This window comes from Rhinichthys klamathensis, unplaced genomic scaffold (assembly GCF_029890125.1).
Source record: "Rhinichthys klamathensis goyatoka isolate OS25496 unplaced genomic scaffold, OSU_Roscu_1.1 h1tg000363l_1, whole genome shotgun sequence".
Taxonomy (NCBI): Eukaryota; Metazoa; Chordata; class Actinopteri; order Cypriniformes; family Leuciscidae; genus Rhinichthys; species Rhinichthys klamathensis.
The window spans coordinates 309686-324616 of NW_026606872.1; the positions used below are offsets into that span (position 1 = coordinate 309686).

The window sequence follows — 14931 nt, forward strand, 5'->3', positions numbered from 1 at the left end:
AAAAAAAAGGTCGAAACAAGCAAAACTGGCAAACGATCTCGTTAGCTCCGCCCACTCCCATGAAGCACTGCGAATGACCAGCCGATCTCCTTGCGCTCTGAAAATACTGAAATATTTGAATATATATGCATATTTTGCATTAAACTTAAAATGTTGTGTTTATATATATAATCAACGTTTTTAAATGGGTAGTTTTATATTTCTCTATGATTTTTTATTGGATTATGCTGTTCGCAATGCTTCATGGGATTGTAGTTTATTCAATCACTAAAGCCGTTCAGTCTTGTACCTCTTTCATTTTCAAATACTTCTTAGCTTCAAATCAAAGTTTGTAGTGTTGTGATTCTCCTCTACTGATTGTCTTGGTTCGTGGCTTATAACTCTTTAACGAAAACTTTATAAAATCCCTATATGGACTTTACTAGTACTAATAATAATAGGCTAATAATGCTAATAGGCTAAGGGCTACTTCAAGTTAAAAAAAACATTTTTTAACGTCAGGGGTTCAGGTCATAAAACGTTTGGGTAGGCTACTTGTAATGAAGTATTCATACACCTGTCTCAATAATACTGTTATTTATATTAATATAATACATTTGTGAAGGCACAAATCACATCTGTGCAAAGAGCTCCTTCCTGAGATTGAACTATTAAAAACAAAAAATAGCCTGCTCAATTCAAAAAATTAGTTGTGCTTAATTTTAGTTTAGTTAAGACATACATTTTTTATAAATAGGCTATATTCACAAACATTTTATGAATGAATAAACTGTGATGAATGCGAGCAGGTCTCCTGATAGCACACGTATCTCTGAGACGTGTATTTGATCCGCGTGTTATTCTGCAAGATGAGTTCGAGTGTTTGCTCATCTTCCAGACAGCAGACTAGTGTCGGCCCAGATCCGGCCCATGTGTAGATCTACCAGATGTGGGCCGGATCTGGGCCGTGTGGAAGCCATGTGTAGATCTACCAGATGTGGGCCGGATCTGGCCCGTGTGGAAGCCATGTGTAGATCTACCAGATGTGGGCCGGATCTGGGCCGTGTGGAAGCCATGTGTAGATCTACCAGATGTGGGCCGGATCTGGGCCGTGTGGAAGCCATGTGTAGATCTATGTGCGCCGAGACGAGGCTGCTGTCTGGGCTGCAATAAGTCTCTAAAAATAAGGACATTTCCTGTCAGATGTTAAATAGACATTCAGAAAACGTCTTAAAGAGGTAGAATGTATGTAAAACTGATTTTTTATAGATGTTTATCAGATGTTTGTACACAACGAGGTCACTCTTCCGCTGGAACTAGACTCACGTACGGCCGTTACCAGTGATTATAGTTTATAAAGTTATAAACATGGATATTTTTCTTACAAAATCACATGGCTTTGCTTCAGAAGGCCTTTATTAACCCCCTGAAGTCGTGGATTACTTTTATGATGGATGAGCTTCAAAAAAAGAGCCAGGATATTTTTTTAATATACCTCTGATTGTGTTCAGCTGAAAGAAGAAATTCATATACACCCAGGATGGCTTGAGGGTGAGTAAATCATGGGCTAATTTTCTTTTTTGTGTGTGTGTGTGTGTGTGTGTGAACTAAGCCTGTAATGAGACTGAGGAGAATTCCTGCATCTGACAGGAAGGGGCTTTTTTAATGCAATAACAGGGAGTCATAAAAAACACTCGAATCTATAAAAAATTAAGATATTTCTGCATCTTGTATCAAAATATCAATCATACATCTAATACATCAAGTAGCCTATCCTTTTCAACCGCTGAGATGTCTTAACAGCTTTACAATTGTTCTGCATGAAGTCAGAGAGTCGTAAAAAAAACTAAGTCGGTCGAAAATAGTCTACCATTTGGTACATACATTTTGCTTTATGTAGCCTATATGATATTTACCAAATAAAATTAGAATTTTCGTTATATTATCCATTCCCAATAAACCAGTATCACAATCCATAAACAATACCATTATATCAGTTATAGTGACAAGTTTGTAAAACACCCAAAAAATAAACAGAAACTTTGGAATGGATCAAAATAATTTGGCCTTCAAAAGTGAGTTTCGTTGACTTCATTAGGAATAACATAATTATTCATATCTGACCACAGATTCTGAAAAAAGGGAATGAAATCCTGTCTCGATTTCATCACTGCGTTAGGTGAAACAGTTGAGTTGGGTTGTTACGACAGGGAGGGCGAGCTGATCACCTGAGAGCTGCGCGCGCACCCGCTGCACCGGCGTCAATCCGCTTACGGGGTTTCTCCCGCTGTGGCTCGGGATAACACACCACTCGTCGGCGATTTGTTTCGCTCTGAGCTAAACTTCACCGCTTCTGGATAAAAACACTGGAGGAAGAACTAAACCAAGCCGTGTCGAGCATGAACGCGTGATTATCGCCCGGGAGAGAGCGGTCTCGCTGCTGTCCTGCCCGTGTCGCGGTGTGTATCGGCGCTGAGAGCAGTGTCCGCGGGCATGGCCTCGGTCACCTCGATAGAGGCCGTGAAGAGGAAGATCCAGGGCCTCCAGCAGCAGGCGGATGATGCCGAGGACCGGGCAGAAACACTGCAGAGAGAGCTGGACCTGGAGCGGCAGGGCAGGGAGAGAGTGAGTGAGAGAGAGACACACACACTGTGAAGCTCTTCATACACACCGTGTCCGTGCGAGAGCAACACCAACCAGTCTGCTGTGTGTAGGAAGGGGCCTTCATAGGCCTGGGGATTTCATGCTGGGGTCCGGGGCCACAAGGGAAAAGTCTGTAAAAAAAAAAACGGTACAAAAAAATAAAATAATGATACAAGTAAAATAAATATGGAAATAAATAAGTTAGATAAAAATAAAAAATATGATTGTAATAAAAAGATTAGTAAGTTAATAATCTATTAAATAGATTAATCTACATTAAAATAAATGAATAACACTTTTGATTAATATAAATAAACTAAATATTTAGTAACTCCAATACTATAGTTGAGTGGCTTAATAGAATTTTAGATTTAAAATTTTCTGTGTATACATTTGGTGTTTGTAAAAACCTTTTCCATGTTGGGATGAGGGTCCCTCACATGAAGATGGTCATATGTGGGAGTCTGTGGCATCTAAAAGATTAAAACCCCTGTTGTATGACCTCAATATCTTTATTTAGCGCTCATTTTAGATACGGATGGCAAATGTAAAACCGATGTTCTTCAATGTAGTGTCATTTTATGCTCCAATTTTCTTAAACCAAATCAAAACATTAATTTCACTTTATAAACACGTTATCCAGATATCAGTATCCATTTAGGTAGACCAAACAGTGAATGAACGACATCAGCAAAAGAAGTTGAACAGATGAACTTAAGCTAATGCGCAGGACAGGATTAGAGTTCATATCGAGGCCAGGTGTGTGACGCACAGACTCAAATCATCTCTCACATCAAACTTCAGCTCTTTCTATGACATGGACCTATGGAAATGTGAAACAAGTGGTCAGTTAAAACAAGGGATTATGCAGTTTTCATCCTCCTGAAGGTGGACACTTGCGCTCATCTGACCCTGAACAGGATAATCCTCTTGTGTTCTTGTCATCCGGTAAGAAAAGTGGTGGTTGTTTACATCAGGATAGACAGGAGTGAAAACAAGGGACAAAAATACAGTGCATTCAATGGGTCGTACTGTCGTTCAGCTGATACACGACTTTACAGAAAGAAAAAAAGATTCAGTGAAACAGTTGTGAAAATGACATGATCTAGCACCTTTATTCAGTGTGTGCCATTGTAAAGACTGTACGTCTCGTTTTCATCCGTGTTAAATTCAGTATGGGGTCTAACCTGACTAAAGTCTACCAGGGTCTGAAATTAACGGGGCTTGGGGCAAAATTGCCACCAAAATTAATAAATGCCTCCAAAAACCAAGATATGGTGCAAAAAAGTCTCTGTGCAAGTTCTTGTTTTTAAAGTATCACACGAGCAAGAGTGCTGTTTGCCAGAATATCAGCGCGTTTGCAAATGTGATATTAATTTTATACAACAATTTAACAAACAATAAGTTAATAGGCTATTATTAGATGGTCAAATTAGACTAAATTTAGTCTGTTTTTGCTCTATTTTGCCAACAAGAATAGATCATAACATTAGAACCATTGCGTGTCTCAGAACAACACGATTTCAGTTTCGTTACTGAATGAATCAACGTTTATGAATGAATCGTTCTGATGAATGACTCTGCGACTCGCTCACTTGAATCAGTCGCTTTGAACCAATCACTTGAGTGAATGATTCAATGACTGACTTAAGACAGTGATTTGCCGCCACCTACTGGTGGTTTTAGTATCATTTAATTTTAGCTGGGGGACAAAGATTGAATGCTGTTTCTGTTTTCAGTCGTGATTGTAACAATAGTTCTGGTTAAAGAAATAGAATGTGTTTATAAATAGACTATTAAGAGCAAAATATGAGATATCGTTGTAAATATAACAGAGATAAAGTAACAGCAGCCGCATTGCATGCAGTGTTGTTGTCTGTCTTTTTTTCCTCTGTTAAAAATGAACAAAAATCCATTATTACGAAAATGCATCATAAGTCAGTTTCCAAAGCTTTGTTTTGGTTGTGCTTTGGCTCTGACCAGCTCTAAAATATAAATCATTATTCTATGTTTATCAAAGTGTATTTGGGTAAAGTAATAATGAGTAATCTGAAAGTAGTCAGAGATTTAATTGCCTATAAAGTGAAGATAACGTTATATGTGCACAAATAATGGCTAGTTACATGAAATAATGTTGTTGGTAACGCCAAATTTGGACCGTGAGTTTAATAGCAATAGTTTTCAGTGTGTGACTGATCTGACTGAGCTATAGGGTCAGTGACATGATTTACTGGAGAACATTTGCTTTTCCAGTAGGCCAGAACAAAAGCGGCAGATATGTTGCTTAGATGTTTTATTTTTGTATTTTGCAATGAAAATAGCTATAGATGGCGGGCATGGCCCACAAAAGAGCTAGGCCACCTTTGTACTGAGCACTGTTGTTTTCCTAGTACAAGTATTGTTGTAAGGATTTATCAGAAGGATGACATCAGGCCTGCCCTTTTGGAGTAGTGGTAAATACAGCTACAGGCATGTTGTTTTTCTGCTTTCTTTAAAATGATAAACAGACCAAGCATTTATTCATGCTCAGTGCATGCTTTATTTAGTGATGTGATCAATGTTCCCACTTTTGGCATAGTAATTGCAGTGTTAGCATGTAGTTAGCTATTAAAGAATTGGACAAACAGTTGACACAGTGATCTCAACCCTCTTTACCTAGTGAACTTTGCATTTTTAAAGTTTATCTTTCAAATCCAGCAATCCATGCATTCAGAGAGAATGTTACTGTCTCTGATGGGAAAATCTGCTTCCTTTAGCCATGGGATGGGAATCATAACAATTCGTAGGGAATGCATGAAATGATAATGTATAGCTTGAATGCAATAAAAGTCACTTTGGATAAAAGCATCTTGCATTTAAATGTATTGTGTAGATATGTAACAATTCTGATTCCTTAACGCTTCAATCAAATCAATATAGTGATTTTGAGAAAAAAATGTGCCCTCAGTAATGATGTCGTTTTAGATTTCACCAGAACAGACTCATTCAACACAATCTTAAATCCCCCTCTAGTCAATAATTGTATCCCTTAAAAAAAATTCTTCATGGCTTGAATGTAACTCTACATTCTTGCCTCATTTAGTATACACAGTTCTATGGATATGCAGATGAGCCCCGCCTCCACTCACTCACTCACTCAGCTCAGAGATCCACTCGTTGACGATGACACGTTGATCTGATTGGAAGTGTGTGACGTCAGAAACACCAGCGATTTCAAACCGTGTTTTTGAGACTGTCAATGTAGAACAAGTGTGTCGCGCACGTGCTGAAAAGTGAAGCTAACGTATAGTTCGGTTTTTAACAAAAAGGAAACGTTCAAATGGCTTAAAACAGACGCGATAGCTGATTGGAACGAGTGATGTTCGACGGCGGCATCCATCTTTGTAATGTAGGCTACAAAATCTGCTTCAAAATCCCAGCGCTGTCGTCATCGTGTAAAGCCCGCCCCAACGCTTCTGATTGGTGCCTCGATTTCGACGGATTGGAAATGGGCTTGAATGAGCTCTTTGCCAGACTAACTTTCAGAGCAAATCTAAATTTGCCGGAAGTTGTCTGGGTTTTCCCAGGCTAGTTCACTGCAGTTTTAAGGAGAAAATACTCAGCAATGTGGAACAAGTGTGTCGCGCACGTGCTGAAAAGTGAAGCTAACGCATTTGATCGCCCCCTGGTGGCTGTCTGCAGTATAGCTCATAAACTCCACCCTCGCCATGTAATCGAATGGGACGTGAGACAAACCCAAAAAATCCAATTACACTTCAAATACTTATTTTTTGAAGATGGTTTCTTTCCTTTTAGGTAGTTCTTATCAAGCAGACGTATGTTCAAGTGTTTGTTTTTCCAATAAGTTGGTATTAGTTAGTTATTTAATGCTATGAAACGGGGTGTGAGGTGATGATTGACAGCTGTGTTAGCGAATGAGTGTGGAGGAGTGTGAGTGTGGGCGGGACCTCCACTACTGCACACACTCGGCCTACAATTGACGGATATTTTGGCTTAATTTTTTTTGGAAGACACGTCGTCCATCTTTTTTTCCAGTCTAGGGTTTGGAATCAGACCACGCTGCACCCTGCATGTCTCGCGTCATAGATCTAGTAAAAGTGTTGTAGTGAACAGTGGTGCAGAAAACATTGTCACTGTGTTTTAGTACTGTGTTCTGTCTGTATGATGAAAGATTTTTGTCATACAATGGAGTTTCAAGAAAATTTAAAGGTATAGTTCACCCAAAAATCATCATAATTTCTGTTAATAATCCCAGATATAGGTTCATGCTTAAAGACCAACTGAAGTGGCTTGAAACGTGCAGCATTAGTCAGTGTGTTGATGTAATTTCCACTGAAACAGGAAGAGAGGGCGGGGCATATCGAACAGCTCCTCCCCTTTTCTAAAATAGCCAATAGCGTTTAGTTTATATCAGAACGTTGAGCTCAGTAAAGCTGCATTTTTCTCCTAATCTCTAACCTGATCTCCTCCATATCGCTTTAAAATACAGCATTATGTGCAGAATTCAAACTGGTCTGACACGTTTTCTGTTCTCTCATATGATCCGCTCTGTGTATCGTGTCTCTGGAGCGGAGCACTAACCTGAAACCAAACTTCATTCGCCCCGATCAAAAACATATTTACACTGTCTGAATCACTCCCTATCCTATATAGTGCACTATCTGCCATTCACCATGGAGAAAATAGTAAATGTGTGAACAAGTGACCGATTTCAGCCACTTCAGCGTCTATTTATAATGTAGGGGGCGGAGCTTCAGGTTCTAGAGAGCATTTGATTGGACAGGAAATCTGATGAGAAGCTGAAGTGCAGAGTGATGTCATCAAATTCACTGATCCATATTGGCGTAAGAGGGACTGAGTTTTGAATGCTTATATCTTCTATTCGCAAATGTTGTCATTGTTTTGGAGTACAGTAAGTATAACAATAAGACTAACATATTCATACTAAAAGCCAAAGAATTTTAATTTTGATTTCATTTTAATATTTAATGCATAATTATGTACATAAAGAATCTTAACGATTTCTAAAAATCATTTATTCTGCCTGAAAAGACCATAAACACTATGGATAATGTTCGAAGTATCAATTAATGTAGAGACATGTATCTTAAAAACTGTTCCTGTGCGTCTGATACGCTGCAAATCAGGTGGTTTTAGCTCAGTGTTGTTTCGGCTGTAAGTCATTGATCGCTCGAACTCGCAATGAGCAATCCATCATTTACACAGATCAGTGCGTGAAACACTAACAGCCTGCGCTTTTTCAAAAGGCCTACTTCTGAGGAAACAACAATACAAAAATGATATGTGGTTGGAGACAGAGGAGTTGGAAAACAAAAAGAGGAGTCACAAAAATGTTCCACTTAATTTTACATTAATGGAAATATTTTCACGCCACATGTCGCCATCGCCTCATCCAAACAGTTCAGCCCAGCATGTTGCATTGAGGTGTGTTGCTGTGCCGCAGGCGGAGGCGGAGGTGGCGTCCCTGAACAGGCGTATCCAGCTGGTGGAGGAGGAGTTAGACCGAGCCCAGGAGAGACTCGCCACTGCGCTGCAGAAGCTGGAGGAGGCCGAGAAAGCTGCCGATGAGAGCGAGAGGTGTGTCCTCCACATTCATTCCCTGTTATCACGGCTTTGAAACGTTCTGTATGGTTAAAAGCACTATATAAATGAAGGGGACTTGACTCCACACCTGAACTCCACATCTGGGCATTGTTCACAGCCGCAGTGTTTTATGTATTTGACTCGCATCCATGGTTGTAATATGAACAAAAATAGACAGCAAGATTCAAGCTAGATTTGTAGTTTCAAGTAGCTTTTTGGTCATTGTCCAATGTGCTTTCCTGCCTTGATCCCGAGACACTGGGATCGACTCCAGCATTCCCGATGACCCCACATTGGACAAGCGGTTTGGAAAATGGATGCATGTTTTTTTTTAAATACTTTATATCTTTCAAGACAATAATTACAACAAAGCAAAACAAAAGACAAAATCATCTTAAATCATAATACCCACAAAAAAAACAAAAAAACAAGTGTGGTTCAACAGAACAATGGAAGTGCACAGTCTGCATGATACAAGAAACTTTTACTGCAAATGAATGCTGGAAATTAGATTTAGTCTAGGTCAGACAGTGAAACATGGATGCATGTGTTTGCTGCTCTTATAGGTCTCTTGGTAATGCGGACAGTCCGTACTAAATATCTTCTGCATTGTGTAAACAAAGCCTTGGAGAACCATGAGGAAATCCCTCACTTCGGTTTAGTCTGATCATGCTTTGCCTGACCCTGTGCTGTTCTCTGACAGAGGAATGAAGGTGATCGAGAACAGAGCAACGAAAGATGAGGAGAAGATGGAGATCCAGGAGATGCAGCTGAAGGAGGCCAAACACATCGCTGAGGAGGCGGACCGCAAATACGAGGAGGTGTGCATGCCACAGTGTTGAATGACTGCTCTTCACAAGGGAATGTATTGGCTGCTGGATTATGAATGGCTGCTGGTGGCCATGTATGCTGTTGTGTTCATATCGTATTTTATTGTTGTTGTTTTAGTGCAGAAGATGGGTCATTATACCTAAACTTGAATGATTGTTTATGGGGATTGACTTCCTTCTTCTTAACTTGACTTGACAGATGTGCTATTTGACGTAATGAATGAATAGCTGTGAAATGGTGTGTGTGTTTGAGTGCAGGTGGCGCGTAAACTGGTGATTCTTGAGGGTGAGCTCGAGCGCTCTGAGGAACGAGCTGAAGTGGCTGAGGCGTGAGTACACACAACTCTTTCGTTGAGATTGGACTATTGCATTATTATAAAACATCATTAAATAAAAACATCAGTAACCTTGTTAGTTAACACAGTGGTGTCTGTAGTCAATGATATTTCTGATACAATTACCAGCACTAACATGATAACATGAACAGGCTTAATCTGCGTTTGGATAACTGCTCCTTAAATTCCTTGCTAGAATACAGTGTGAACAAAAATGTATTGGTTTATTCAAAAATGTGTGGAATATGTGTGTATGTGCCCGTATTTGCATGAATAACTGAGTTTGATATGCATGTCTTTGGTCCCTGAAACAAACGACAAAGCTGCATCCAGCAAAATGATATTACCTTTCAGTTGTCATCTTGAGTTGAGTTGACAGAAGTGATCTCTGTCAGAACTGGAAGGTAAAATTCTCCAGGATCTCCACAGTCTTCAGCGGCTGCAAATGCTCTATAATAAGTAACAGAAGAGCTCTCAGGGTCATTGATCAACAGCAAGGTTTCTGATTGTCCTTTCTCCCCGTTTTCCAAATGCATGCTCCGTTGTTGCCCCCCCCCAAATGCCTGTTGTGGACTAACCCAGTCGAGTCAGGCAGCTGGAGGAGGAACTTAGACTCATGGACCAGAATTTTAAATCCATGATGGCCGGAGAGGAAGAGGTACTGCTGAGAGACTGACGCTAATGCCGGCTTCTGTATACTTGTCCTCTCTTTCTGAGATCTGTGACCTCCTCTGCTGCTCTTCTCGGCTTTATCCTTGTGCCAATGAAACGCATCTTTTGCAAAAAGTAAAGGGGCCTCAACTAGAACCTTGAGGAATGCCACACTTTAATTTCTGCTGTCATGTAACAAATAGCTCGGAAAAGGATTGCTTTTTCATTATTTGATTAAACATATTAAAGTAGCTAGTTTTGACCTCTCAAAACTGTCATTATATTCTACATTACATGGACTTCTTTTCCTATAAACAGTGGTTTGTGAGCAACGGTCAGGACTGTGAATGCTCCATCGATTGTTCCACTGAGGTTGGGGTCTCTTTAGCTAAAATGGCTGCCTTTCCTGTCTTCTCAAAGTGCTGTCTCTCTCCTCTCCTTTCCCCTTTCTTTTCCTGCATCTCTTGCTGCTGTATAGCAAATCTGGTGACCTTGAGGAAGAATTGAAAAATGTCACCAACAATTTGAAGTCCCTGGAGGCCCAGGCTGAGAAGGTAGGCTGAGCACTCACAGCGTTAAAGGGCCAAATGCCCTGATGTTCACTCTGTGTGTGTGCTTGTAGTGTTGTTCTTCGCACAACATATTATTGTATCACATATGTAATTTGTCTGAATTTTGAACCAAACTTAAAATGAGATTCCCCTTGTTAAAGCAGCATTGTATAGAGAGTAAGATAAGCCAATGAAGTGAACTCTTTTTAATCAGTTCTGTCTGAAAGTAAAATATCTTTCTGACACTCTCAGTCTCCATAGACTTCACTGCCATCTCTCTTGCCTAAGCTATGCACTGTTCTTCTTCTGATTTCAGACGCAAAAAAGCCTATAAAGAATTTTTTAAATATTGAATGACTATAGCATTAATGATTCATTTTCTTTTTTAATTATTCCCCAGTACTCCACAAAGGAAGACAAATATGAAGAGGAAATCAGAGTACTCACTGACAAACTCAAAGAGGTGTGTATTCCTTTCACTATATTTAAAATTACACTGCTCCGTCACTATGTGTGCATATTTCAAATAAAAGCACGGTTCATACACAATGGTTTTAGCAGTTATTGGACGTCAGCTGCTCTGAAATCCAGACATGGACAGCTCATTATTAAGTCATAATCTTCCCTGCTTTCTCCCTACTATGGTTGGGATTAGGTTTCTGACCAATCAGGTTGCAGTCTCCCCAGTGTTTGAACCAATCAGAAGCAGTGCAGTCAAAATTCGGCACAACACCAGCCTAGTAGTGCTGGTGAACTTGCTCTGGGCTTGTGCGTTTCTATCCAGTGATGAACACAACGCAAGCCACTCTGAATTCGACACCGTTATATGTAATCTTCCTCCAAAAAATGTTTATTGCGTTTCATTGTGCGCTCTGAGACTCAAGTCATTTATTATATATGAAAATTATTTTATACAGTGGCTTCTCCTACTTTTCTTAGTGATATTTAGTGCCAGTTTATCAGAAAGTGACGATTTTGTTCCCTTCGACTCACTTTGGATGGAAAACCCAGCTCCTGGAGCTCCTCTGAAGGCATCTGGAGTAAAACAGCTCTATACTTAACAAAACACCTGAACTGGAAGTCATGTGACCTGTTTAACAGGATACTTGTAGAAAAAAGAAAAACACAAAAGTTATATACAGATATATTATATACAGGTGAAACTCGAAAAATTTGAATATTGTGCAAAAGTTCATTTATTTCAGTAATTCAACTTAAAAGGTGAATATATTATATAGACTCATTACATGCAAAGTGAGATATTTCAAGCCTTTATTTGTAATAATTTTGATGATTAGGGAAACCTATGAAAACCCCAAATTAGAAATTAGAATATTGTGAAAAGGTTTTCATAAGCTGTAAGCCATAATCATCACAATTATAACAAATAAAGGCTTGAAATATCTCACTTTGTCTATATAATATATTAAAAAACGCGCGCGCGCTCACCGTCTTCAAAAAGTCTATATAATACGGTATATTAGTTTCACCTTTCAAGTTGAATTACTGAAATAAATTAACTTTTGCACAATATTCACATTTTTCGAGTTTCACCTGTATAACAGAAAGGTTTGTTTGGCATAACCCCCATAGCACTGTTGTTCATGCAATATTGTAATCATTTTGTCCAAATCGGCTATATGAAAAAATAACCATAGTAAAATGTTCTACCGTCTTCCGCTCCAGAGTTCATGCGAATGTTGATTTGTCTTTCTCTAGGCTGAAACGCGTGCCGAGTTTGCTGAGAGGTCTGTGGCGAAGCTTGAGAAGACCATTGATGATTTAGAAGGTACATCTTCAGAGTTATTGCCTGTAAACAGTGACTAATGACAGAATAACAGCAATGCTTGGACGTTGTGTGTATTAGCAGTTTTGATGACTCGCTCTTCATAACATGCCATTCCAATTATAACTTCCCCTCCATGTTTTGTCAACCATAATTAGTAATAGGAAAATGGAAAAACTGTTCGGCATGAGCAGAATGAGCTGCTTGTATACTAACATTGCTTGAAGCGGTGAAGGCATTGTGTGTTTTGGTTTGGGCCGATGGATCTGGTGTCGTTTTGATGTACTGAAACTGCATGTCATCTGTTTTTGGTGAGGTGACTGACACCTTAGATGTTCAGTGAATGAGTAGACGACACGCGAGAGCATGCATCGTGGGTTTTGCGGATGGAGTTTCATTTCAGAGTGACTGATCAAGATGAGGATTGCTGTGCCAAGGTTTTCTAACCAAGATCTCACACTGTTGTAGTTGAAACTGGCCTCTGTGGTTCTCCATCTGACGGCATTGTTTTGTCTTTTCTGCTCATTGTGTGTGTGTTCTCTGCGGTCGTTCCTCTGGGATGATGCACAGATGAGGTGTACGCTCAGAAACTCAAGGGTAAAGCGCTCAGCGAGGAGCTGGATCTGGCTCTGAACGACATGACTACCCTCTAAACACACGCTCTTCATCTCCTCCTCCTCTACAGTTTTCCCCTCTGTGGCTTCATTGTCCATTTGGCTAGTTGTGTTGTGTTTTCTTCTCCATGTGACTTTGAAACGGACGTGGGTCTGATTGGATGGAGCTCAGGCTGCAGCTCAAGTCTGTCTCTCCTGATGTTGTCATGATCTGTAATGGAAAGGTCAACATTGTGTGTTGTTCCCTCTCAGGACTGGTCGATAAGCCTGATGTTTAGTGTCATCACAGTGTTGACTCTTCCACCGCAGCGTCTGTGTCGTATGTGCTGCTTTACTTTATCCTGCTGCTGTAATAAATGTCCTCAATGTCTTCTTTCCGTTTCCTTCTGTTTCTTGAGATTCATTTGTTTGCATGATCACAGATTTATCATCTGTTTTATTTGTGAGAGTAAATAATTCAGGTAGTGGTGAAGACTTTTGGTGAATCACTTCATTTTGATGGTCCACTTTAGACATTCAGCTGACTATAAGATACTTTGCAAGTACATGTCAACTAATTAGTTGAGTGTCAGGTTAGGTGTTAGTAGAATCAGCTGACATTAAGTTGCAGTCAGTAGAGAGTCTGTTGAGGAGCATCACAATAAAGTGTTCGAAGATATTAACCCTTCGCTCTCCGTGTTGCTGTCAATCAAAAATACAATATTTAATTGAAATGATTGTACTATATTTTAGTTCGATACTGTTTTTTATTTATATATTATTTTGCATTTTTAGGGGATTTGATAGTACTAGATTATAGTTATACTTATTCACTTTTTGAGCATGGACCTGAAAAATAAATGTCCAACTTAAACGGACATAAATCTTGAATGCTTTGGATCACAGACTTTATAAGACGACACTTGGCAGATTATTGCTGAAGTGAAAAGAGATTTAATTGACGCGTACGATCACACCGGTGTGATCAGTCTTGGCGGGTCCCTGGAGCGTACGATCACACCGGTGTGATTAGAACAGTCAGTGCATCACGTGATCAACTGCTAAATTCAAACGTGCTTTCGCACGTTGGCTGGCGCTGAGCCAGAGACGGACGCACTCAGTGCTGTCATATATCACAACTATTGAGTATTTTAAACCACATAATGTTTATTTTAGGTTTCAGACATTTAAATACACATAAGTACTAGCAAAACAGTGATTTTGAATTAGTAAAATACACACTGATGTCTATGGAAACGGCAACAATAATCATTTCCATTATAATAAGACGAAACGTTTTATTCATATCAGATACACATTGTGTAAGTAGCTTTACATTTGACCCTATTCTTCTCCCAGTTCACCGGCCACTTACTTTCATGTATTTCGTGAGAAACAACAGATCCGATTCTCTGAACTGTGAAACAAACTAACATGGCGCCGCCCATCACGCATACAGCTCAACTAACGCGATCGTTATAAAGATGTTTAAACAACAAAACACATCCACTTGCACATATTTGACAATCGGAAAATCAGTGTTTCATGCTGTAGCTAATACATTTGTGAATATTTTGAATAGAAAAGGAAAAAAGACATAAAAGCAGATCATCACTCATTCAGCTCTGTGTTGTGATTGCGCTGTCACGTGACAAGAAATGACGCGTCACCATGGAAACATTAAAGTGACAGGTTCTAAATAACGGTCGCCTTGAAAAACTCACGCTGGGGGGTCAGTTACAATATTTTAAACTTACGTGTGAAAGGGTTAAAAAGTGAAAAAGTTATAAAATTTTACATTTATAGTTATGGGGGGGGGAAAGCACAAAAATAACTTTCAGTTTTTTTTCTCTTAAACTGTGAGAAAATCAAAGCAATAAATCTAAACAATCTGTGTTCCAAATTTGAGGTCGATATTTCAATACGATATTGTGCAGTACCAAACATTACCAATAGATG

General features: G+C 39.4%; 1 protein-coding gene across 8 annotated transcripts in view; it reads left to right on the forward strand.

The window, feature by feature from the left end:
- The window catches only part of tpm2 (tropomyosin 2 (beta)), a 37776-nt gene that overhangs the window by 6623 nt on the left and 16222 nt on the right, over positions 1-14931 (forward strand). Inside the window, exons 1-8 of one of the 8 annotated variants that reach the window (XM_056233239.1) lie at positions 2240-2604; positions 8087-8220; positions 8930-9047; positions 9315-9385; positions 9974-10049; positions 10994-11056; positions 12313-12382; positions 12950-13370. In XM_056233239.1, coding sequence (XP_056089214.1) covers positions 2473-2604; positions 8087-8220; positions 8930-9047; positions 9315-9385; positions 9974-10049; positions 10994-11056; positions 12313-12382; positions 12950-13032 — 747 coding nt within the window. In that variant the 5' untranslated portion in view covers positions 2240-2472 and the 3' untranslated portion in view covers positions 13033-13370. Of the gene's footprint in view, positions 1-2238; positions 2605-8086; positions 8221-8929; positions 9048-9314; positions 9386-9973; positions 10050-10520; positions 10597-10993; positions 11057-12312; positions 12383-12949; positions 13371-14931 lie in introns of those variants that run through there. The other 7 variants (XM_056233236.1, XM_056233234.1, XM_056233232.1 and 4 more) reach the window with 7 other exon arrangements.